We start from the raw sequence: 25,490 nt of genomic DNA, 5'->3' as shown, positions 1-25,490 counted from the left end.
ATGAATGCACTATGAAAATAAATACTGCACTTCAGGATGCCAATTTTGTTTCACAATTTTTTAAAAAAATTTAACATTAAGCAGCTAAATATCTGAATTTCTGGTTTACTGTTATGAAGGCTTGATGGAAAACCATAAATAGTTGGCAGGTATGCATATTTGGTTATGGGAAAGTCCTTCCAGTATTACTGAGCAGAAAAGAAATCTTGTGATGGACAGTTCCTCACTGGTGGGTACTAGCCCCAAACTGAAGAATATGGTGGGGACATTTAATACAATAAAAATTTGACAAATCAGCACCTAAATGTTGAAAGGAGGCATTAAAATTGTGTCCACACAGGCAGTCCTCACAACTTCAAGTGAAGTGACCTTGTACAAAGGAAAAATAACTTCAAAGTCGAAACTCATGAATATCAGTTTTATTACCATTTCAAGCACTTAATATAGTTATTGTTGCTCTGCAAGGCTGCTAGAAATTATAATAATAATTATAATATTCGAAATAGTTTTCTAGTACTTACAGATTTTTCTTTAGATTACCAATTCATCATTAACTTGGTCATTTGTACCAATCAGATGCTAAAGTGAAAAGTTCTGCAGACCATTTACATATTGTACAGGACTAATATGTATGTACATGTGTACAGTATGAATGCTACTTCAACTGCACAGTTGTAATAACAATCTGTACAACAAACCCAAGCAATAACAACTGTACATTTCATCATATCTAATATACATATATATGCTCTCTAGAATAACTCTTACAAATAAAATGAATTTCACAACTAAATGCATGGCAACAAAACAAGATGTATGGGATGAGAACAAACCAAAACAGTGAATCAAATTCTGGCCATTGAAGAAATGAAAGGACTGAAAGTACAGTATGTTATATTTGATAAATCCAAAATGGACCATAGTCACATAAATGTACAAATATGAATAATCAAGTCAGTTGTCTCATTTACCCTAAACAATATTTCCTGGCACTCTCAGTTTCAATCATAAATGTACAACAAACAATGATGTAGCTGTTTTCTCTTGCATACTTCAGGTGATTACTGTCTATAATCACTTACAAGTCCAATCCAACTGCAAACAACATAAGCCCAGATCTGCCATCACACAATACACCAGCAGATCAGGGTCTTTGCTGTTTTTGTTCTATCAATCAGTCTGTGCTGGATCTGCCTGTGCATAGCATGGTGGCAGTTCTGGGTCTATGCAACATGCAAATGGATCCCACTTGACAGTACATTCAGTATGCAGCAACATAATGACCTTAACAAGATACAAACTTGAAATATGAATGACAATCAAAAATGTATGTAAAAATATCCCCCCAAAACTTTATACAAATTTAAAATAATTTAGTTACCTTTTTTAAACAGATGTAAACAGAGATAACTATAATGCCAACAGATGCAAAACCTCCGAGAGTTTTTAGCTGCAAGGCTTTAGACTATCTCTGATATATCAGCTGGATGTAACTAATCACAGATTCAAAATTTCTTTAACTATGTTACTGGTTCTAGACTTTAATCACTTTTTCAAAATAAACTATTACTGAAAGTATCTGTTTCTTAAGAAGGGATTCATTTGCATCAATCTATAGGGTCAAGCTTGATACATAATACAGTATAAAGGGCCATCCATTGAGTACATATGCAAACATCTGGAAAAGCTTGACCCCTCCTCTCTCCCTGTACACATACATACTTTTTTACACACCCCACCTGTGTACGTACGCTTGATGCCCCCTGAATTATATAGAATGGCCTATATTTAATCCACGCAGAAACGATCAAGGATTAATAATATTAATGTGCTTAATAAAACACATAGTCCACTGATGTTGAATGTCTGGCTGCATCAACGAAATAAGCAGCTTCAAAAAGTTTGTCTGAACCCAGTCAAACAGGTCACATTTCAGACAAATTATTATCGAGGTACCCCCCATTTCCTATGCGCACATACATTATCAGTAGACCCACCCTCATACATAAGCTTATGCATTTGGGTTACCCACCTCCATGCGTACATACTAAATGGATAGCCCCTAACCTGCCCTTTAAGACCACTCCAAACACTGGACTCTCAAAACAGGTTTTACTAAAGTGTTTATTTTTGTGTGGTCTAAACAGTTTGAGGAGCAAATAATTATTTGAGTTATTCAAATACAGGTACATGTAACTAAAAAGTTGTACAGATCTGGAAGGAAAAAAACCCACCTTTAACAAATGTAAAAAAAAAACCTCATTACCACAGGGTGCCTCCATATAAAGTTATTTATAAATGTTGAAAACACAGCCAATTATATATAAATATAAATTAAATGAATTACAATCAAAAGCTTGATGTAGTCTTAAAATTGCCAAGGCATCAAAAATTTTGTAGTCAGTGTAATTTTTAAAGATATGTCATTTCCATGTAATTTACTGGAAGGAGATATAAAGATTTGATTGTCATGCCACTAATAATGATCAAGTAGATTGGAAAACTGTCAAAGTTTCCAGGGACTTAAGTCCACAGTACTTACGGAGTAATTAATGAATCTTCTCTCAAAATGATGCACTCTGTTATCAATAACACTCTGACATCAATGAAACTCTGTTATCGAAACAGTGTTATTTTTAAGTGTTTTTATTCCAGTAATGAACAATGCGCATAACTAGTTACTTACTGTAGAACAAACTCACAATTCTTGGGTCATTGGTTTGATCCACAACCAGACCAGCCAATGTCGGCTGCTTTGGTGTGTCCTTGGGAAAAACACTTGCTGCTTATTTCCATAGCATGATACAACCAATGATGTGTTAAAACCAACAAAACATCAAACATTTATTACATACCCATTTAATCTCATGTGGTTGTTTGCTATGAATGTACAATCCATATTTCCATAACAAGATTGGAATTATTAATGTTTCACTAACATCTCAGAAACTCGAAATTAAAATTTGGTCAATTCCAATTTACTTTGTATCCCATTCACTTGTAGAGGTACAAAATGTCTGGAAAGCATAGAAGCAGAGATATGTAATAAACACAAAACCACATTCATGTTTTGTTTAGAGTGACACGAAACAACCCCTTTTGATACTGTGTATGAACAGGCCTTGACCTGATGTTATTGACATATCCCTGTGCCATATTAACTTTGTTTTTTTCTCTCACAGAGTTGAAACAAAACATGAATATATTTTTGCACATTTAACAATGAAAACGATCTAGTCGTACTGAACAAAAAATCTTGGCCTACAAACATTTTCTCAATGCAACATTTAGACTGTGATTGATTTCCAACAGTGATTATATAACTCATGGAGTTAATTTGTGATAGATAATGTGGGATTTGCATTTACAAGTTACAGCTCTGATGACCATTTTCTCAAGAGTCATTTCCCTTTATGCTGGATAAAGATCTGTTGTACAAAAGAAACCATAATTTCAAGGGTTCACCTTCATCAACAAGCAAAAATGTGAATACTGTTACAGTAACCAACTAATTAATATGCAAAAAGCAGTTAATTTAAATGACAAATTTTTGACATTTTGAAGTCAAAATGTATTTAGTCATGGAACAAATGTTGGCCTTTGTAGCCTCTTATCATTTGCAAAAGAAAATTATTAACTCCTGTAAACAATCTGTATACAGCTGGTAATTCGCAAGTTGCAAAGGCAGGACAATGAGAATTGAAATTTAAATGTGCTTTTTAATACCCTCAGGTTTTGAAATGTGTTGTTAAAACATGAAAATGTCATGAGCATTAGTAACAAGCAATGATGCAACATCCTTTTCCCAAAATGAGATGATTTCAATGATAAATGTTACTGAATGAAGCAATGACAGAACATAATCTGTTACTGTGAGATAATAAAATTATATCATAGTGTTTTCCAATTACCGGAACTTTACGAGATAGCATCATATACATCTACATATAGGTATATACAGGCACCATATACAAGTTTTAACAAGACCTGAACAAAAATGAACTGGGGCTGAAAATATCCCACACATAAGCTCTCTTGTATGTCAAATACACTTTAATAATGCTTAACAATCTATAGCAATTGTATATAGTTTCTGCTTAGCTTTAAATGACATGTATTGCACTTGACGGAAACAAAGTCATAGCAGTTAAAAACAGAGCCCTGCCCAGGAAACAACAAGAAATATAGCAACTGTCAATCTTGGCTACATGTTACAAGTCAGTCATAACATATTTCAATATAACAAGTGCATTTATACATATGTAAAATAAATAATTATTCCTTTAATACTTATACAAAGCAAGGATCTACTAACTGACAATAATACATTTGAAACTTGTTTGTGGAACTTTACAATAGTACCTACAAGTCTCTTACTGTCATTTTCTGCAAATGTCATGTATTTCTTGTACTTTTAATAAAAATGAAGTTTCATAAATGGGAGACATTTGTCTGAAATACTGGTCAAGGAAAGTTCTAAACTAGGCTCCTACTACCATGTCTATTAGATTTTATTACTGTTTCAGTACTAAAGCACATTTCCAAATTTACAAGTGCCTCTTTAGACAGTTTTTTCCCCAAATTGTGATGTATACTTTTATTTTGGTTCTTCAATATACAGTATTACATGATAAAACTGGGGGGCCAGCACCAGCCTAATCACTTTGTCAAAAGGAAGATGGGGAGTTGGGGGCTCAAGACCAGACAATAATGTACTTAGCAAATATTTGTCCAACTTCTATAATAATGGAAGACATGCTTATCAGATACGATAAATATGGCATCTTTATGCATGTAAAGTTTTATAAAGCATCTTAATGGACACATCAGTAGCTCTGGTGACTCTCGTAAATATGGCATCTGTATGCGTGTAAAAATATACCGAGTTTTAATGGACTTGTAACTCAGTTGGTATACTGTCTGACTTATGATCACACATCATGGACTTGATACCTGCAGAGGCCAGCATGTGTCAGCTGCATGGCATTTCCTTAGCTCCCATTTCCTAGGGAATGCACTTAGCTCCCATTTCCTAGGGAATGCACTTAGCTCCCATTTCCTTAGTACGATACAGCCAACAATGTGTTAAATATCCCATTAAAACCAACAAAACAAAGTCTTTATACTCTACATTTCAATGTCCAGACCTTTGACTTATTCAGTACCTACAGTTGCTTTTAAGAGATAAGAGATACCTACAGTTGCTTTTAAGATTTATGAAAAGACAAAAGTCATTTTTGTAAATTTCCAGACAATTACTTGACTGATTTTGAAATAATAACTATCACTCTGAAATTTTGAAGAATCTTTGAGTGTGTTTTTTGAGCTGTACTTTTAGAATTGCCAGGCCTAACCAAAAATGGCAATGGTGAAAAGCATTCAACATGTCTGAATGTGTTATTGAAAATATGATTTGCATAGTTTACCCAAAGCAAATTATTAGTGATAATTAAATCTGATTTGTGAACAAAAAATTTAAAAAAATCTACTTTGGCTTAGGACTTATATTTATTTAGTCTATCGCTAACTTGCATATAATGTAATGATGTTAAATATGATGATTTCACTAAGAACTGAGAGTCAAACTTAAGGTAAAATTCCACTTTTGTCATTAGCCTGTCCATTACAAAGTAAAAGTAAAAATAAAGGTATAGAAAAAGAACTGTATATACAATAGTGCTTACTGTACTAGTGAACTCACTAACATTTATGGTAATAACCTAGCGAAGATGCTTCTTTTGATGACTAGGGGTCATGATTTTACAAAATGTTTCAATACTGTCCATTAAAATCCTGCTGTGGTCCTTAAAAATCATAATGATTCATTTAGAGTACCATGGGCCAAGAGATTGGCGTGGTCCTTAAAAATCATAATGATTCATTTAGAAAACAATGGGCCTTAAGATTGGTGTGGTTGTTTAAAAAACACAATTATTCATTTAGAATACCATGGGCCTAGAGATTGGTGTGGTCCTTAAAAATCATAATTATTCATTTAGAGTACCATGGGTCTAGAGATTTGTGTGGTCCCTTAAAAACACAACTATTCATTTAGAGTACCATGGGCCTAGAGATTGGTGTGGTCCTTAAAAATCATAATTATTCATTTAGAGTAGCATGGGTCTAGAGACTGGTGTGGTCCTTTAAAAACACAACTATTCATTTAGAGTACCATGGGCCTAGAGATTGGTGTGGTCCTTAAAAATCATAATTATTCATTTAGAGTACCATGGGTCTAGAGATTGGTGTGGCTGTTTAAAACTCACAATTATTCATTTAGAATACCATGGGCCTAGAGATTGGTGTGGTCCTTTAAAAACACAACTATTCATTTAGAGTACTATGGGCCTAGAGACTGGTGTGGTCCTTTAAAAACACAACTATTCATTTGGAGTACCATGGGCCTAGAGACTGGTGTGGTCCTTTAAAAACACAACTATTCATTTAGAGTACCATGGCCTAGAGACTGTTGTGGTCCTTTAAAAACACAACTATTCATTTAGAGTACTATGGGCCTAGAGATCGGTGTGGTCCTTTAAAAACACAACTATTCATTTAGAGTACCATGGGCCTAGAGACTGGTGTGGTCCTTTAAAAACACAATTATTCATTTAGAGTACCATGGGCCTAGAGATTGGTGTGGTCCTTTAAAAACACAATTATTCATTTAGAATACCATATTCCTAAAGTCTGGTGGTGAACAGTGTTGCTACAGCCACCACACATTTTTCTGCCATCATGAATTTACAGTTAAAGTCAGCCCCTTCAATGCCCCACCTAATTTTCCTGCCTCCAAAAGAACAACATCTCCAGGACAGTCCCGATTATGCATGTTTATTTCTCTTTAAAGAGAATCAATATTCTTCTTTCTAAATCAGAACATTAAACAAAAAACACTGATAATACTGATATTACCCTACTTAATCTGAAATAAGCAGGGATTGACACTCTACTGGTTAAAAAGAATTTCCATAAATCCAGACCCTTTTCTCAATTTAACTACTGAGCGTTGAAACATACTCTGCTAATCTTGGATGATGTTGGTATGATCTTCCATTCAGGAGAGCAATGACAAGATTTTCAAGGTGGCCATCAAAGCATCCATACTGAATGTAATATTGGCACATTTTCATTTGGGACCAACTTGATACGATGCCAGTTCTTTAGGTGAAAACTTTACGATGATAGGAGTATACAGACAGGAGGAGAAGCAGTAGCAAAATTATTCAAAATGGTTGGCATGGTGGAAATTTATGATGGCATATGGGCACCATTATCAATTAGAATCAATTAGACACAATAAGAAGTCTTCTGGTGAAAATTTCATGGCAGTAACATTTTCTGGCAATACAAACATTTTAAAGACCATATTAATTGTTGGATTAACACCATTTACATTTAGGACCAACTTGACATCACTGGAAGGTTTTTGACAGAAACATCATTTCAATATGATTTTCCATTTCGGAGGATTAGTGAAAACAATATTTTCAAGATGGCTGCCATAGTGGATATGTGTGTGTATGTGTGATTTGGATTTTAATGTAGCTTTAACAATGTTTCAGTCATATCGCTATGATGTCTGCAGTGTGACAGTTTATAGTGATGTCTAGCACTGGGGCATCATGCCGCTGGCATGTAGCATGATGTCCCACCCAATCACTATATCCAGTCACATTATCCTGACACCAGGCCAACCAGTCCTAATACTAACCTCTTAATGCTGAGCACCACGCAAGGCAGCTGTTAATACCATTTCTGTAAGTCTTTGGTATGACTCGGCCGGGGATCGAACCCACGACCTCCTGCATCCGAGGCAGACGCTCTAACCACTAGGCCACCGAAGCGGTCTCCGTAATGGATGTAACATCAGCACCATCTTCATTTAGGACCAACTAGATATGATATGTCTTTTGGTGAACACCTATGCCAATATGGCCATCCATCCAAAATGGCCACCATAGTGTAGTGGCCATATTGGATCCTGCTTGGCACTACTTTCATTCTGGACCAACTAGACCTCACAAGAAATCTACCGTAGAAATTTTTTTAAGATGGCACCCATGGCAGTCATACAGGAGGTGGCATTGGCAACATTTTGATTTATGGCCAACTAGACACCGTAACAAATCTTTATGTTAAAAAACAAAAACCATCACCACAACAATCCAAACAGGCATGATGGTGAAAACAAGACTTTCAAGAATGCTATTGTGGCAGGCATATCTGGTCTCTTACCACCTCCATTTTTATGTAATACCAACAAGACCATAGAAAGAAAGTACTTAAAGCTAACAAATGGACAGATGATGGACGGCAGACAACAGAAAGCTTTATGACCAGTAAATCTAAAAATGTATGCTGAATTCCAATTTCTTGGAAAATGTCACATCTTGTAATGACACTCTCCCCATCCCCAACTTAAACTGCTGACTGGTTAAGAACAAGTGATGGTGTTTCTTAAAGACAGATTATAGTAGTTCTCCCCAAAACAAGATAATTGCTCAAAAATCAGGTAGGGGGTGATTTTGTGAGACACTGAAATCCTCAGTAATTATTTGCCAACATTTGTACAAATGGGTTAGGCTTATAATTAAGTGGGAATAACATCGTATAAATATAGCAATCAATACCTTAGCCCTGCTGAACTTAGATTTACAAAATAATCAAACTTCAGAATTCTCAGTCACGCAGAAGCCTGAGATACACACCAATATCATCAAAGTTACTGAATTCTTAGCACAATTTATTCCATGTTCCCAGCTCTAATTCCTTCTTTGTATTTCATGAAAACTTGCAGTTCCTCTGCAAATGCACATTAAGGCCAGAAAGTCAAGTATAAAGGCAGTTGCAAATCTCGTGGACCATTTTATATATGACTGTGAAGAAGGTACACACTGACATCTCACCAAGAATGGATTATGAAACTTCTAACTGCTTATCCACAACAGTTGTTAACTGATGTCCGTTTATGCAGCATTTTATGAGCCATCTGTTAAATGACCATTTTACTAATTTTATTGATGCACATCATTCACTGCAGCTATCATTTCATATTCATCGCTTAGCAAATTTCTTTCAAACAATACAATTTAGACACAACTGCATTGTTGCTGAATCATATTTCCACAGGACTCGTAGTTGCCTCCTCACTAGTCACTGAGTTATCTGTAGTGGATTCTGATGGACACAAATGGGGTTCCATACCACTACATTTTAATGCAGCATTCTTAACTTCAGATGCTGGCTCCTCTGTTGAGGTATTTCTTCCTTCTCCTTCGGAAATTTCCTCATTGTAGGAATCTATATCTGTGGTCTGGTTATGTGTATCTTCTTCCTGGATATCGCCACAATTCTCGGATAATTCAGTCTGCTGGGTTTCTCTTCCCTCCTCTGAACATGTCCCATCCACTGTTCTTCCATCTCTCAATGCTGACTTACATTCAGAAATTTCAGATACATTTTCAAGATTTTGGGAATTCAAACTATCATCATCATGTGATGTCCTGGATTCGGTTTCTATTACCCTAATGTCTTGGTTTGCATCCAATTCTAGATCTTTTTCAGAGCCTAACACAGTATCATCTGAAGACTCGTATCTATTGTCGTCATCCTCTTCATCTCCTTCCTGACCATCCAATTTGTTTGTGGTATCATGGAATTCATTAAAATGATCCTCTATCTGTTTCTCCTTCTCTTCTGTACTAGATCCCTCTTTATTATCACATGTCCCTTCCACTAATGAAGGGATTTGGCCTTCTAATTTCTGAAACAGCTGAACATCCTCAACATTTTCCATTGAGGTATTTGTGATAATGTTCACACCAGTTTGCCCATTCTCTTTTGAAGTCTCCACATTGTCAGTATCAGATTCACCACAATGTTTCGGATCAAGAAAATGTATCACAGGGGGCTCCAAGTCTTGCAATTCTTCTTCCTCTGGAGGTTCAATCTCACACAGTATCTCCCGGACAACAGGGCCTGATGATCCCTCCAACTCTTCATCAACCTCCTCCTCTGCTTCAGATAATGACTGACATTTCTCAGGAACGTTTTCTTCAATTACTTCAGTAACAGCCTCGGTGTCAGAAGTCAACTCAAACCTGGCTTTTACAACTCTGAACTCTTCCTTCTCATGCACAGTTTCCTCTATCTCCCCAGCTTCTTCCTCAATCTCAGCTGCTGTTGCTTCTTGGTCATCTGATTCTATAGAAAGAGGGATAGATTAAATTTCTGAAATCATTTTAGAACATTAGCATATAAGAATATTTTGAACTTAGTTGTTTTGCATAATTAAACAAAATTGTTTTGGTGAAAAAAGTTACTTTGATACTATTAGCATCTCTGTTCAATAAAATTAAGAAATCCTGCACTATTTTAATTTAAGATGTATTCTTTTAAATTCTTTTTGTAAAGATACAAGAAAATACCATGCAACACCTGCATGTTCCGTCGGCGATCATGGCCATCATTGTATTCAAATCTGAATAATGGCAGATATTACAAATATGTCAGTGAACCGATGATAGTTTATCTATACCAACTATTGACGTAGGATCACCAAAAGGTCTACCAATGATAGTCTATCTATACCAACGATTGACGTAGGATCACCAAAAGGTCTACTGATGATAGTTTATCTATAGCAACTATTGACTTAGGATCACCATTAGGTCTACCGACGATAGTCTACCTATACCAACTACTGACTTAGGATCACCATTAGGTCTATTGATGATAGTCTATCTATATCAACTATTGACTTAGGATCACCAATAGGTCTACCGACGATAGTCTATCTATACCAACTATTGACTTAGGATCACCAATAGGTCTACCGACGACAGTCTATCTATACCAACTATTGACTTAGGATCACCATTAGGTCTACTGATGATAGTCTATCTATACCAACTATTGACTTAGGATCACCAATAGGTCTACCGACGATAGTCTATCTATACCAACTACAGACACAGGATCACCATTAGGTCTACCGACGATAGTCTATCTATACCAACTATTGACTTAGGATCACCAATAGGTCTACCGACGATAGTCTATCTATACCAACTACTGACTTAGGATCACCATTAAGTCTACCAATGATAGTCTATCTATACCAACTATTGACTTAGGATCACCAATAGGTCTACCGACGATAGTCTATCTATACCAACTATTGACTTAGGATCACCATTAAGTCTACCGATGATAGTCTATCTATACCAACTATTGACTTAGGATCACCAATAGGTCTACTGACGATAGTCTATCTATACCAACTACTGACTTAGGATCACCATTAAGTCTACCGATGATAGTCTATCTATACCAACTATTGACTTAGGATCACCAGTAGGTCTACTGACGATAGTCTATCTATACCAACTACTGACTTAGGATCACCATTAAGTCTACCGATGATAGTCTATCTATACCAACTATTGACTTAGGATCACCATTAGGTCTACCAATGATAGTCTATCTATACCAACTACAGACGTAGGATCACCATTAGGTCTACTGATGATAGTCTATCTATACCAACTATCAAGTTGAAATCACCATTAGGTCAAATGACAATAGTTTATCTATATGACTATCAAGTTGAAATCCCCCTGTGAGAAAAACTTTATGACTTCATGAACACTCATTAACTATTTATGAATGTGCTCGAACTGTTCTTCTATTGTTCATGATCAGTGATATAATTGGTTGGATGATTGTCAAAGAAGAAGTGATATAACTGGTTGGACGATTGTCAAAGAAGATGTGATATAACTGGTTGGATGATTGTCAAAGAAGACGTGATATAATTGGTTAGATGATTGTCAAAGAAGACGCGATATAATTGGTTGGATGATTGTCAAAGAAGATGTGATATAATTGGCTGGATGAGTGTCAAAGAAGACATGATATAATTGGTTGGATGATTGTCAAAACAAAAATGATATAATTGGTTGGAAGATAGTCAAAGACGTGATATAACTGATTGGATGATTGTCAAAGAAGACGTGTTATAAGTGGCTGGATGAGTGTCAAAGAAGACATGATATAATTGGCTGGATGAGTGTCAAAGAAGACATGATATAATTGGTTGGATGACTAAAAAAAATAATTGGTTGGATGATAGTCAAAGAAGACGTGATACAATTGATTGGATGATTGTCAAAGAAGATGTGATATAATTGATTGCATGATTGTCAAAGAAGACGTGATGTAAGTGGTTGGATGATTGTCAAAGAAGACGTGATATAACTGGTTGGACGATTGTCAAAGAAGACCTGATATAATTGGTTGGATGATTGTCAAAGAAGATGTGATATAATTGGTTGGATGATTGTCAAAAAAGACATGATATAATTGGTTGGATGATTGTCAAAAAAGACATGATATAATTGGTTGGATGATCGTCAAAGAAGACATGATATGATTGGTTAATATACGCCCGAGATTTCAGCAGCTGAGCCTCCTTTTCCCCCACAAACAAAAGAGCAAGCAAACGGTTGTCCAACAAGTTAAAAACCTCAAACCAAAAATGTGGACTCCTGTGAAATGGGCAGAAGAGAATATTTTCAGCATCATTTCTTTTAAGTAAGTAGAAGTGCAGAGAAGCAATTATGAAGGAAATGATTTGGTGCGAGCAAAATTGAGAGGAAAAGCGAACCCAGCCAGGATCATCAAAATTATGGTATCCTGGTCATTCATGATTATTTCAGTGGAAGTTATATGGTTTTTATGTCATATAAGTTTTAACCAAACTAATTATAATTTTTTTCAGACCCAATTTAGACTTGCTCTTCAAATTTTTGAAAATCACTAAACATTACTCTCCTTACTTATTTTAAATCATAAATCTCCTTTTCGATCTCAATACAAGACACAGTACTCCATCTACAATAGGAATGGTAAGTGTTCTGTATCATTTTCTATTTCATGTCATCACTATTTCTATTATCTTTTTTAATTTGGCAAATTAAAAAACAAAATCAAAAACTAATGTGTCAGACTGTACACAATACAGATGCAAAAAAAACATGATGAAATCAGAAGCGATATGCAACATGCAGAGTCGGACGCATTAGCAAAATTGAAATCACCATTAAGTCTACTGATGATAATCTATCAACTATTATGTTGAAATTACCATTATCTACTGACAATAGCCTATCTATACAGGTAAAAAACTGAAATCACCATTAGGTCTGCTGATGAAAGTCTCCCAATCAACTATCAAGCTGAAATCACCATTAGGATATATTTCATGCAAATCCTGTAATATTATTACTGTCACCAGACAATTTTAGTTTACAGACAGATGGGACAACACTGGCAAACAGAGATATAAAAATTAAATTATGGTTGTTGTATAACTCGATTTTATTAAATTTGGGAAAACTAGATTGAATAAACTGTTGAAAATAGAGTTATTAGTGACGGGTGCATGGAAAGAGCTTTGCTATTTGCTTTGCAGAGCTTTAATAGGGATGAACTTTAACTGGGACAACTTGTGTTGTGAAACCAGTGTTAGGAGATATAATTGGGGGAACTTGTGTTGTAAAACCAATGTTAGGAGATTTAACTGGAGCAACTTGTGTTGTGAAGCCTAAGTTAAGAGATTTAATTGGAGGAACTTGTGTTGTGAATCCAAAATTAGGAACTTTTATTTAATTGAGCAAACTTGTGTTGTGAAACCAAAGTTAGGAGATTTAGCTGGGACAACTTGTGTTGTTGTTGTTGGGTTTAGCACCACTTTTCATCACACGACAGGCTATGCATGGCGGCCAGTATTAATGGTGGAGGAAGAACCTGGGAAAACCCCGGGAAGAACCACCGACTCACGAGAAGCTCACATACCCACATTGGCCAAATCCAAGACTCGAACTGGCGCAGACTGAGGTGAGATGGCAGTGGTCCATAACTGAGAGTGCTTTAGACCACTCTGCCACTTGGGGCCCCGACAACTTGTGTTGTGAAACTCATGTTAGGAGATTAACTGGGGGATCTTGTGTTATGAAGTTAGGAGATTTAATTGGGGAAACATATGTTGTGAATCCAGAGTTAGGAGATTTATTTGGGGAAACACATGTTGTGAATCCAGAGTCAGGAGATTTATTTGGGCAACTTGTGAATCCAAAGTTAGGAGATTTATTTCGGGCAACTTGTGTTATGAAGTCAAAGTTAGAGTTAATGTTCAAGGGTGATTACTTCTCTAAATGATGAATGCTGGAAATCCAATTTAAAGTCTCAGCAAGAAAAATAATTCTGACAGGAAATCAATTATCATAACTCTTATTAATTGATAATGTGGAACAATGTAAATGAACCATGTTGAAGGCTGCATCAATATACAGATTCATGCCAAATTTGGTTCAAATCCCTGCTTATATAATGGTGAAGAAAGCTAAGTGATGAGGACTGTCAACAGGATCATACATTTTCAAACTGATACTGTGGAAGGTCTTATGAATACAAAGATGCATGCAACAGCTGGCTGAAATGTAGTGATTCCTAGCAATATAATACATTACAATGATGCATGCAACAACTGGCTGAAAAGTAGTGATTCCTAACAAGGTAATACATTACAATGATGCATGCAATAGCTGGATGAATTGTAATGATTCCAAGCAACTTAATACATTACAATGATGTATGCAACAACTGGCTGAAATGTAGTAATTCCTAGCAAGGTAATACATTACAATGATGCATGCAACAGCTGGCTGAAATGTAGTGATTCCTACCATGGTAATACATGTACTGCAAAAAGCAAATTCACAAGAACACAATCCGAGGCATAATGATGACAAAGAAGCAATTGAGGTCAGTGTTCGTCCAAATGATGACAAAGAAGTCTGAAAATTGGAACTCTTCTGCAGTCTCATCAATATAAAGCCAAATCTGGTTACAGTCCAACAATTCAAATAAAGCTGTCTTGCAGAAACCAACTGTGATGGCCGTTTGAATAATATGAAGACATGATTACTATAGGATTCTGACAACTTTGTTGAGTGGGACTGTAATTATTAATAATGTGAAGCAACAAAGTACATACAAGACAATCAGTTATTGATCAAAGTTGTCAACCTTAATGAACCAAATTTTGACATTTGCAAAAAAAAGTGACAATATATTTTTTAATTTGCCAAATATTTAGGCTACACAATAATTATGCTGCACAAACCTAATTTTGACAAATCTGTTTGGATTTCATCCTCTGGGTTCTCATCAATGGAATCAGAAACTGCTGATGTCTCGGACACGAAACTCTGGGGCCGAGCTTGCAGGTTGTTAATGAGAGGTTCAGCAGCTTTCTGTATTTGTCGCAGTTTATTCAATTCCTCTTGTGCTATCTTCAGTTCTCGTCTCAGTCTATCTCTCTCTTCATCTCGACTATTTACTGCTGACTGAAAACAATTTTTAGAAAAACAACATTTTAATTAATTCTTTTTTTCCCCTTGATTAAATGAACAAACTCTTGTTTTCCAAATATCTAAACATGCAACAGAATGTGCTTTTGAATTATGCATACTGGTATATACATCTGACCATTTCTCTTTCACACTGTTATCTTAAAACAGTCTACTTTCATGTTTTCACTGATAATCCAATATTGCATCAACTACTGGGAACAAATAAAAGCTTGTTAATCTTAAAGAATCATCTAAAACTTTATTTTGTTATCTAAGAAAATTTACAAGCTTGGTATACCATGTGAAAGCTCCTCGCCATACATGTATATTATGACTCTTCTGAAATCAAATATAGGTTTGAACAAGCTTATTCCTTGGTGTAATAACTAACTGCCAAATGTAAAACAGCCTGGACAAAATAATGGCAGCACGTTCGCTTTGCACCTCCAAGTTCCCAAGTTCAACACTTGGCTCCACCATGTGCAAGTGTAGTTGGCTGTGCAACCAAGGCCTGTCGTTTCTTCCAATATGAGGATCACACTGTGCAGGCATCCAAGCCATTAAGAGTATGTTTGTATTATTTTAATAAAATTAAACTGTAAATCTAAAATGCTGAAAACTACCATACATACTCACAAGTCAAACCAGAAACTACACAGACCCAGATCTACTATTGCTTGATCCACCAGCAGATCATGGTCTATGCAGTCAGGAGTAATTAAAAGAACAAACAACAGAGACCCTGATATGCCACCAAATGAAGCAACAGCAGATCAGGGTCTATGCAGTCAGGAGTAATTAATAGAACAAACAACAGAGACCCTGATCTGCCAGCACATGAAGCAACATCAGATCAGGGTCTATGTTATCTGCATTTGCAATCCACATGTGAGTAATCATGTTACTGAATTTCACATAATTTTTCACAATGAATTCAATATGGACATTTTGCCATTAATATAAACATTATAATGCAAATCTATATACCTCTAATTGGTGCTCATATAAGGAACTTTTAAAAGATTTCTGACATAAAAATTACACTATTATTTTCAGTATTTAAAAGACTGTATATAAGCTGAAAATGAGAATCAAAGGCCAAATTTCACTTCAGTTGAATCTGTTATATTAATGCCATTAACTAAGCAATGCAGTCCCCTGTGTTGAAGAATTTATGGCAAAATTTCATTTTCAATGCATTTCCAATCATAATTAATGAAGAATGTGTTCACCATGTGGTGATGTCACAAAACGCTGTGCAGAAATAAAAAAAACAACACTGACAATTTTTTATATTTTGTTTCTAGTGATGACAAATTTATGTTCTGATGATCAGCTGGCCTTGAATAATGTTAAAATTGTGATCCAAAAACCAAATTTCATTGACTGAAGTACATATTTAATCTTGTGACAAGGAATGATTCATATGAACAGTTGTCATTATCTGTCAATGAGGCTTAACAAAAACTAATCACTCTGTCTATGCAATGACACTTAAGAATAACTCTTAACAGAACACACATACTTACAATGCACACCTTAACAGAACACACACATACTTACAATGCACACCTTAATAGAACACATACATACTACAATGCATACCCAAGATTCTTTATAATGTTGTGGATGGGAGCTAAGAAGCCAATCTATGAGTTGTCCGATATCTGAGACGTCAAAATGGTGTTATCAAATAATTAAAGCTGTTAATTTCCCATCTGACCATACTTTTATTCCCCCACCCCCACAAATTTATCCAAACTTGGTCTCAATTGAACCATGGCCATACAGTAGATTAAGCCTGATTACGATGATGTGCTGGTTTGGAATATAACAAGTTCCAAATATTTTGACATAAATACATAAAGTTTAAGAAAACATGGAAAGTCAAATAATTCCTTCTGTTATTCTGGGAGCTACACAGACTGCAGATCTTCTTTAATTGTAGGACAGTCAGTTCTAGTATAACAATGTAGAAGCTTTACCCTAGTAAGACAGGAAATTTTAGCAGATCATTGTAGCAACTTTATTCAAGCATGATGGTCAATTCTAATACATCGGCGTAGAAACTTTACACTAGTAAGACAGGACATTTTAGTACATCTGTGTACAAAACTAAGGCCCAAGTTAATATTATATCAGAATGTAGCAAAACTTTAACATTATCTTTACTTTGTTGACAATAATGCCATGACAACTGCCACCATTACCATTACTTCTAGAAATATGATACCTCTGCAACTGCATTCAACAGCAAGACGAAAGAATGATGTATACTGAAATAATGTCATTTGACCTTAATTTCACCAATATGTCTTCATTTGCATCTAAATTTAAGGCATCTGACCTCAATTTATCAATATGTCTTAGGTTGTATCTACATTTAAAACATCTGACCTCAATTTATCAATATGTCTTAGGTTGTATCTACATTTAAAACATCTGACCTCAATTTACCAATATAAGTCTTAGGTTGTATCTACATTTAAAATATCTGACCTCAATTTATCAATACAAGTCATAGGTTGTATCTACATTTAAGACATATGACCTCAATTTATCAATATGTCTTAGGTTGTATCTACATTAAGACATCTGACCTCAATTTAGCAATACAAGTCTTAGGTAGTATATAAATTTAAGACATCTGACCTCAATTACCAATATAAGTCTTAGGTTGTATCGACATTTAAGACATTTGACCTCAATTTATCAATATATGTCTTAGGTTGTATCTACATTTAAAACATCTGACCTCAATCTATCAATATAAGTCTTAGGTTGTATCGACATTTAAGACATCTGACCTCAATTTATCAATATATGTCTTAGGTTGTATCGACATTTAAAACATCTGACCTCAATTTACCAATATAAGTCTTAGGTTGTATCTACATTTAAGACATTTGGCTTTAATTTCACTAACATGATTTTAAGGTCTAGACTTAAGACATCTGATTGGTAAATTATAACTTGGACTTAAATTCCAACAATCAGATTGCTGGATTCTAAACTTAAATTACACTAATGATCAGAAAAACACTCTGGAAATACTACAGCAGCTGTAACTGCACGTACATGTACCTTGTTTTCCAAATGACATGTGCACGTAACCACCAGCAAAGTGTTCATTATGTGCGAATCAAATGAGATGACTAACTCTATGCTGAAACATTCCGTGTTTTTCTTTTCAAGCATGAGAATCTTCTTTAATTGTGGATACAATTAACAAAAGATGTTATAATACTTTAAATGTGGATACAATTAACAAAAGATGTTATAATGCTTTAAATGTGGATACAATTCCCAAAAGATGTTATAATGCTTTAATTTTGGATACAATTCCCAAAAGATGTTATAATGCTTTAAATGTGGATACAATTCCCAAAAGATGTTATAATGCTTTAAATGTGGTTCTTGCCTAGCATACTTTAATGTGTTATCTAGTCTCTACAATTTCTGGCTATTTTCTTTTTATTCCCATTTTAAAAAAATTATAAGATGGATTTTTTTTTGAGTGATATAGACTTAAGATACGGTGAAATTCCAAATAAGAATTTTCCATATTAATCTTGAAAATTCCTTAGATATTAACCATGTTAAGGTAATGTTTATGAATTGCATGTGTGTATATTACAAAAATCATTAAAAGTCATGCTATTGCAGTACCGGGTATATTTGTTTTCAAAATTAGTTGAGCATCCAAACTGATGTGCATACACTTACTGTACTACCTTTATTATTCATATCAACATAAATCATAAATATCAACAGTGATTATAGTTATAAATAAAATATCTATCTACTTATAGGTAGCAAGCTGGATAATTATTTTGTCTGGTTATTATGACAAGGCAATACTACAGGCATTGTATACAATATATCTCAAAGAACTATCATTAGCTATAAGCCAGCCCTGGAGCTGTTCTAAAGCAACCCGAGGAGTACCAGGAATGAAGAGAACTAATGACCTCACTGACAATTTGATATTTAATACAATATATTTTCTATGATAAACCCAGGACTTCAACCCAGTGTATGTATATATATATATATATATATATTTTTCTGGGGTGAATAAATACATAGTACCTACTACCATAATTGATAAAAGAAGTAACTGACTAACTGGTGAAATGTCAATGTGAATACAGTGTGCCATCATACAGTAAAGTTGATGTGGAAATAAGATGGGATATGGTGTTCCGTGTATCAAGGATCTTGGTGGGAAAGACTCTCTCCTACGTGATTATCATGTCTTACAAGGAGTCAATTAGTTCAAACATTATTCCTTGCTTTATATACCATAGTGTCAACTCAAGTGTGCAGAAAAATTCATATACTTCTGTTGCAGACAAACAAGTTGTTGTTTTTGTAGGGTTTAACGCCATTTTTCAGCACAAGATTGGCTATACATGGCAGCCAGTACAAATGGTGGAGGAAGAACCCCAGGAAAACCCTGGAAAGAACCACCAACCCACAAGAAGCTACTGGCAAGCTTTCTGACATACCCAGTTTGGCTGAACCCGAGACTCAAACCCAGTGATCCGTAACTGTGAGTGCTTTAGACCACTTGGGGCACCTCCAATCAGTAAGCATGGAGTAGGAAATTAACATTTGCAATTAATGTGGTGTATTCACACTGAAATACTTAATAACGAACATACTGTATGAATAAAGTTGGAATTATAATCTCTCCCACTCAAAAACATGAACAGTAAGCGTGCCATAGTTTTGCACTCACAAACAGTTAATGTTCCAGTTTTGCACTCACAAACACAAACAGTACATGTGACACAGTTTTGCATTCACAAACACAAACAGTACATTTGACATAGTTTTGCACTCACAAACACAAACAGTATGCATGCCAAAGTTTTCAATAAATTCTTTACTAAATTATGGTCAAGCAAAAATAAGGTCTGAATTGGCATTTTATTTTATTATAACTTCTATAAATTATCATGACACGTAAAAAACTATTACCATTCATCCGGTGTGAACAGTTGTATCCTGTCATGGTATAATGGGGTACCTAGATGAATAAAAGCTTTAACAACCAAATATGTCACGAGTCACAACACCATCTGACAATCAAGAATTACAAAGCACTTCAAGAAAGGTGCAAACAATTTGACTTATAAGGTACTCTGTAGTAATTAATTCTTCACATAAAACTTTTCAAAACAGACGGACATCTCAATTCTCATTAATCTTTCTTATGGGGAAAAATTGTAACACTTTATTTCAAATTTTATCACCCTAGGTATTTACATCATGTTATATGATCAATTTGCCAGTTTTGAATGAAATATTATAATGTGGATCGTGTCCCATTTTAGTTCTACATCAACCCTACTGTACAACAGGAGTATATGTCACATTTTAGTTCCACATCAACCCTACTGTACAACAGGAGTATATGTCACATTTTAGTTCCACATCAACCCTACTGTACAACAAGAGTAAATGATGTCACAAAAAAGCTATGCCCACTTCTCCAATTGTTGTCATTTGACAATTCACTAGTAAAATGTCATGGTAAACATACTAAAAACCCATCAAACAAGCATTTGAAAGATGGAAAATAAAAGTTCAACTTTAATTTTACTAGAATGGCATACCTATGACATAAAACCTTCACTAACTCATCAAATAAAGGTGAAGTGCATTGAAGCAAACTCACTCAGTGTATTAACCCCAAACAGGTGAGAGAAAAGCAGATCAAAGCCTTGTGGAAGTGTAAGAACTGAGCTGTTGAAGAACTAACAAACTCAAAGGTGATACAAACTTATTAAAGAAAACCAAAGCCCAGTCTTCATGCAAAGAAAACCCCAAAAAACAAAAAGACCTGAAATAATATGTAATAAGAAATCTGCATGTTAAAAGAAGTAAAAGAAAAACAAGAACTATTAGCAATGGGCACATAAAAAACCCAGCTCATGACTACTTGATTGGCAGGGCATTAAAATGAGGAACTTGTTTTAGGAAACCTCAAGTTAGAAGGGTCCATCAGGGAACATAACTAAACGATTATGTGGAATTCTGGAAATCCAAAACATTCCAAGGACAAAACTCTTCTATAAACTGATGTAGAATTCTGGAAATCCAAATCATTCCATGGACAAAACTCTTCCATAAACTGATGTAGAATGCTGGAAATCCAAAACATTCCAAGGGAAAAAACTCTTCTATAAACTGATGTAGAATGCTGGAAATCCAAAACATTCCAAGGACAAAACTCTTCTATAAACTGATGTAGAATGCTGGAAAACAAAATCATTCCAAGGACAAAACTCTTCTATAAAATGATGTAGAATTCTGGAAATCCAAAATCATTCAAGGTCTCATTCAGGCAGAAGAATATTTGACTAAAAATCTGACATTCTTTAATGTTAAAGAACAGAAACCAAAAGAAAACTGGTGAATCAGAGGACATAACTCTTCTAACTGATTATGTGGAATGCTGCAGTTTAAATTCATTTACGGTCTCATCAGTATTAAGCTGCATGCCAAATATGGTTAAAATTCAACGATTCTTGGTGAATTAAAGTAGCAGAAACCAAAGACAGGATGAAGGATAATCACAACGTTTAAGTCCCGTAAATGTCATGTAATGCTGGAAATCAAGTTCATTCAAGCACTCGCCAACACAAAACCCCATTTCTAATTTGGTCTGAAACCAACAAACTTTATTAGAACTATGCTGCAGAAACTGAAGTGTGGGGAGTGGGGCACACAATCAAGGGGCATATCTAGTGTTTGGAACGCGGAAATCCAACAAAGCTGTGAAATGCCATGCATGTAATAACCTAAGTCATAAGAGGAGAAAATCAGGGTGAAAAACTCTGGTAAATGATGTTGTGAAACACTGGATATAAAACTTGATCAAGGTCTCGGCAATATAAAGCTGCACACCAAAAATCTGAGGAATTAACAACTAGGGGCCATTACTCCTCTAAATGATTACAAGGAAGGTGGGAAATTAAACACTTCTGATGCCTACAGAAATAGCAAACTTTTGTTTCCTAAGTTGGTGTCATTTGACATTTGCATATTATACCTACAAATGCACCTATACAACCCCCATGATCTAGCCAACATGGTGTACAACTGAAAAAGTTGATTCAAGATGGAATGGCAAAGTCGTAAGTCAGATAGGGGCCATAATTGGTGTAATCATATTTTCCGAAAATCTTCTATATATTGGGCCTCAGACTACATTTGGTAGTTGAAGTTATGTAGTGGAAATAAAACTCCTAATACAAAGGCCAAGTTCCAAATCAAAAATGGGCCACAACTCGAATTTAATCCCCAACCCACTCTCACCCAATAGGGTGTTAAAAATAAATTGACCTAGGTATTCTTCATAGAAAACTCATACCATGTTTGGCATCACTTCATATATTCCTTCAAAAGTTCTAAAGCAAAAGTTAAATGTATGAGGTATGTGAGAAGAAAAGAACACAAGTAAATATGTTCCTCTTCCAAATAATATGGATGTGGGATAAAAAGACATTAAGTAACAATGTCCCTGGACAATATCAACAATTTTTTTTGGAGTGTAAATTTCTAAAGTATCAAATGTGCATTATTATTATGCTGCCCTCACACAACTTGAAAATTTTTGACATGCTTGTTTTCTCAACAAACTAAAGTGAAAAAAAGCAAATTCAAACTATGGGTCCAGGTCAAAATTTAAACTGCAATTGAATGCATTCTCCACATAAGTTTTCTTCAGATTATGTCATGCAAGTTAAAAAGCATGACTTAAAAAGAACATCATTTATACATGTGTATGCCTGATTTCTTCAGCGACAAAAGGATTTTGTAATAATGGGTGCTGGCCAGTATCATGTTAGATTAAACAGACTGGGATCAAGGAAGAGTGTTTTCATTTTATTTAAACAATCATTTTATTTGAGTTCCAAACAGCAGTCTTGCCCTTTTTGCATGACTTTTGCACACAAAAAACCATTTAATATGGCTTTACCCCAATCTCATCCCATCCTAGATCCTAGATTTTCTCTCTGAAACTTTTATTTAGGTTCCACTTCTGCAGTTCTGAGTTTAATCACCAGCCCAAGAATATGTAATTTAAGAATAAATAACTGATTATCCAAGGTCAAAGGTTTCTTCTGGGGTCTCCCCATATTATAGAAAATCTCAAACCAATGACTCTGTCATCGAGAAAACGATACAAGTAATTAGTCTTTGCTGTAAAATTAAATCACAGTAAGTAATATATTGTTGACATGCCATGTACACTACTCACTTATAAGTCAAGTCAAACTGCAAACAACTAAGATTCTGATCTGCCGTAGCATAATGTGCCTGCAGATTAGGGTCTATCTTATTTGTTGTACTGAATACTCCTAACCAACTGAACAGACCTGGATCTACTGATGCATTATGCAGCAGCAGATCTGTGCATTGTGCAGTGAGACTTGTAAGCAGGTATACATGAACACATAAACATCAAAAATATTGTATACTTAATATTTTTTATTTGCTAAGGCATTTTTCCAGAAAATTAGGAAGGTGTTAATTATGTGAAAAAATATGTTGCATACATTAGAAATTCTCTTTAACACAGCTACACATAAATAGTAATTCTCAATGGTTATAAAATATTTCATTATGTTTTAGTTTGATGCAGTTTGTCACAATGCTAAATTTAAGAACTATGCTGTCATGCAATGAAAGAACTCAATACAAGTATGATTATCCCTAATTCTATGCGGAAGCAGCAGTGGCAGCAATAATATTTTTTTGGCAAGCATACAGTTAGATCAGGAGTTGAAATATGAAGTGATACGTATCAAATGAAAATTTTCAATTACAGAAATTCCTTTTTTTGCAGAGAAATCAAATGATTCAAAAAACACAAAAGATGCAGAGACTGCAGGAATAGAGGTGATCTGTATGAGAGGCCTTAATTTCTATCAATCATAACAGATGTAAAAAAATGCGTCTATTATTGGATGTGCAATTGCAGGAATCACACTAATTTCTAAATATTTCTGCAGAAACTGACCAACTGTACAAAAAAAAAAAACATGCATAAAAAATGCATGCCCTACATTTATTTCTAAATTTTGAAAAAGATTCCCTTTCATTTACTTCTTTCAGTCCCATTCAAACCCCTAACTTAAGTTTTGTAGATTCCAGAACAGACCATGGAAACTTTTCAAAAATGGGAATAGCATGATGTGTCTCTGTGTGTGTGTGTGATTTGGATTTGTAATGTAGCTTTAATAATTTTGCAGTGTGACAGTTTATAGTGATGTCTAGCACTGCGGCATCATGCCACAGACATGTAGCATGATGACCCACCCAGTCCCATTATCCTGAGATCATGCCAACCAGTCCTAACACTAACCTCTTAATGCTGAGCGCCAAGCGAGGCAACTGTTAGTACCATTTTTGCACATCTTTGGTATGGCTTGGCTGGGAGCGAACCCACAACCTCCCAGATCCGATGATGTCTAATATTGTCTCATGCAAATCTACTTTAAAAACAAGATGTTTGTCCCTTGAAGATACAAGATTTCTATAAAACTGGTACATTTGATATGTGTGTATGTGATCTGGATTTTTAACATAGCTTTAACAATTTTTCAGTCATATTGCTATTGTCTGCAGTGTGGCAGTTTATAGTGATGTCTAGCACTGGGGCATCATGCTGCAGACATGTAGCATGATGTCCTACCCAGTCACATTATCCTGACACCAGGCCGACTAGTTGTAAAGCACATTTTATAAACACCAAGGAAAAAGATTTTCATTTGCGTAACTCCACGGCATGACAATCAGATGGATCATGTTGGCAATAACACCATGACAGATCAGTGGCTTGAGATTTTCGGCTTTGGATAACTCTAAATAATGACAAATTTATTTTTGGGCAAAAGAGCAAATACTGCAAACTTATGTGCAAGACCAAGTGCATCTACTTTTAAATTTAGCATTTTTCTTTAGGCTGTTATTTTGATAACCATCTCACTCAGGTAATATTCCCATTTCATAATCCCATTTCAGTGAAAATTTAAATCATGAAAAACAACCAAC

General features: G+C 35.0%; 1 protein-coding gene across 1 annotated transcript in view; it reads right to left on the bottom strand.

Moving 5' to 3' along the window:
- Positions 1 to 404: 404 nt before the first annotated feature.
- LOC149796047 (rho guanine nucleotide exchange factor 12-like) overlaps positions 405 to 25,490 on the bottom strand; it is a 344,172-nt gene continuing 319,086 nt past the window's right edge. Inside the window, exons 45-46 of the mRNA XM_089965965.1 lie at positions 15,191 to 15,413; positions 405 to 10,206 (exon numbers count right to left, since the gene is read on the bottom strand). Of these exons, the coding sequence (XP_089822091.1) occupies positions 9,119 to 10,206; positions 15,191 to 15,413 (1,311 nt within the window). The 3' untranslated portion in view covers positions 405 to 9,118. The remainder of the gene's footprint in view (positions 10,207 to 15,190; positions 15,414 to 25,490) is intronic.

This window comes from Sinohyriopsis cumingii, chromosome 7 (genome assembly GCF_028554795.1).
Source record: "Sinohyriopsis cumingii isolate HCF-2022 chromosome 7, ASM2855479v2, whole genome shotgun sequence".
NCBI classification, from domain to species: Eukaryota; Metazoa; Mollusca; class Bivalvia; order Unionida; family Unionidae; genus Sinohyriopsis; species Sinohyriopsis cumingii.
Note: the sequence above shows the minus strand (reverse complement) of the source record. Positions and strands in the feature narration are given on the sequence as shown.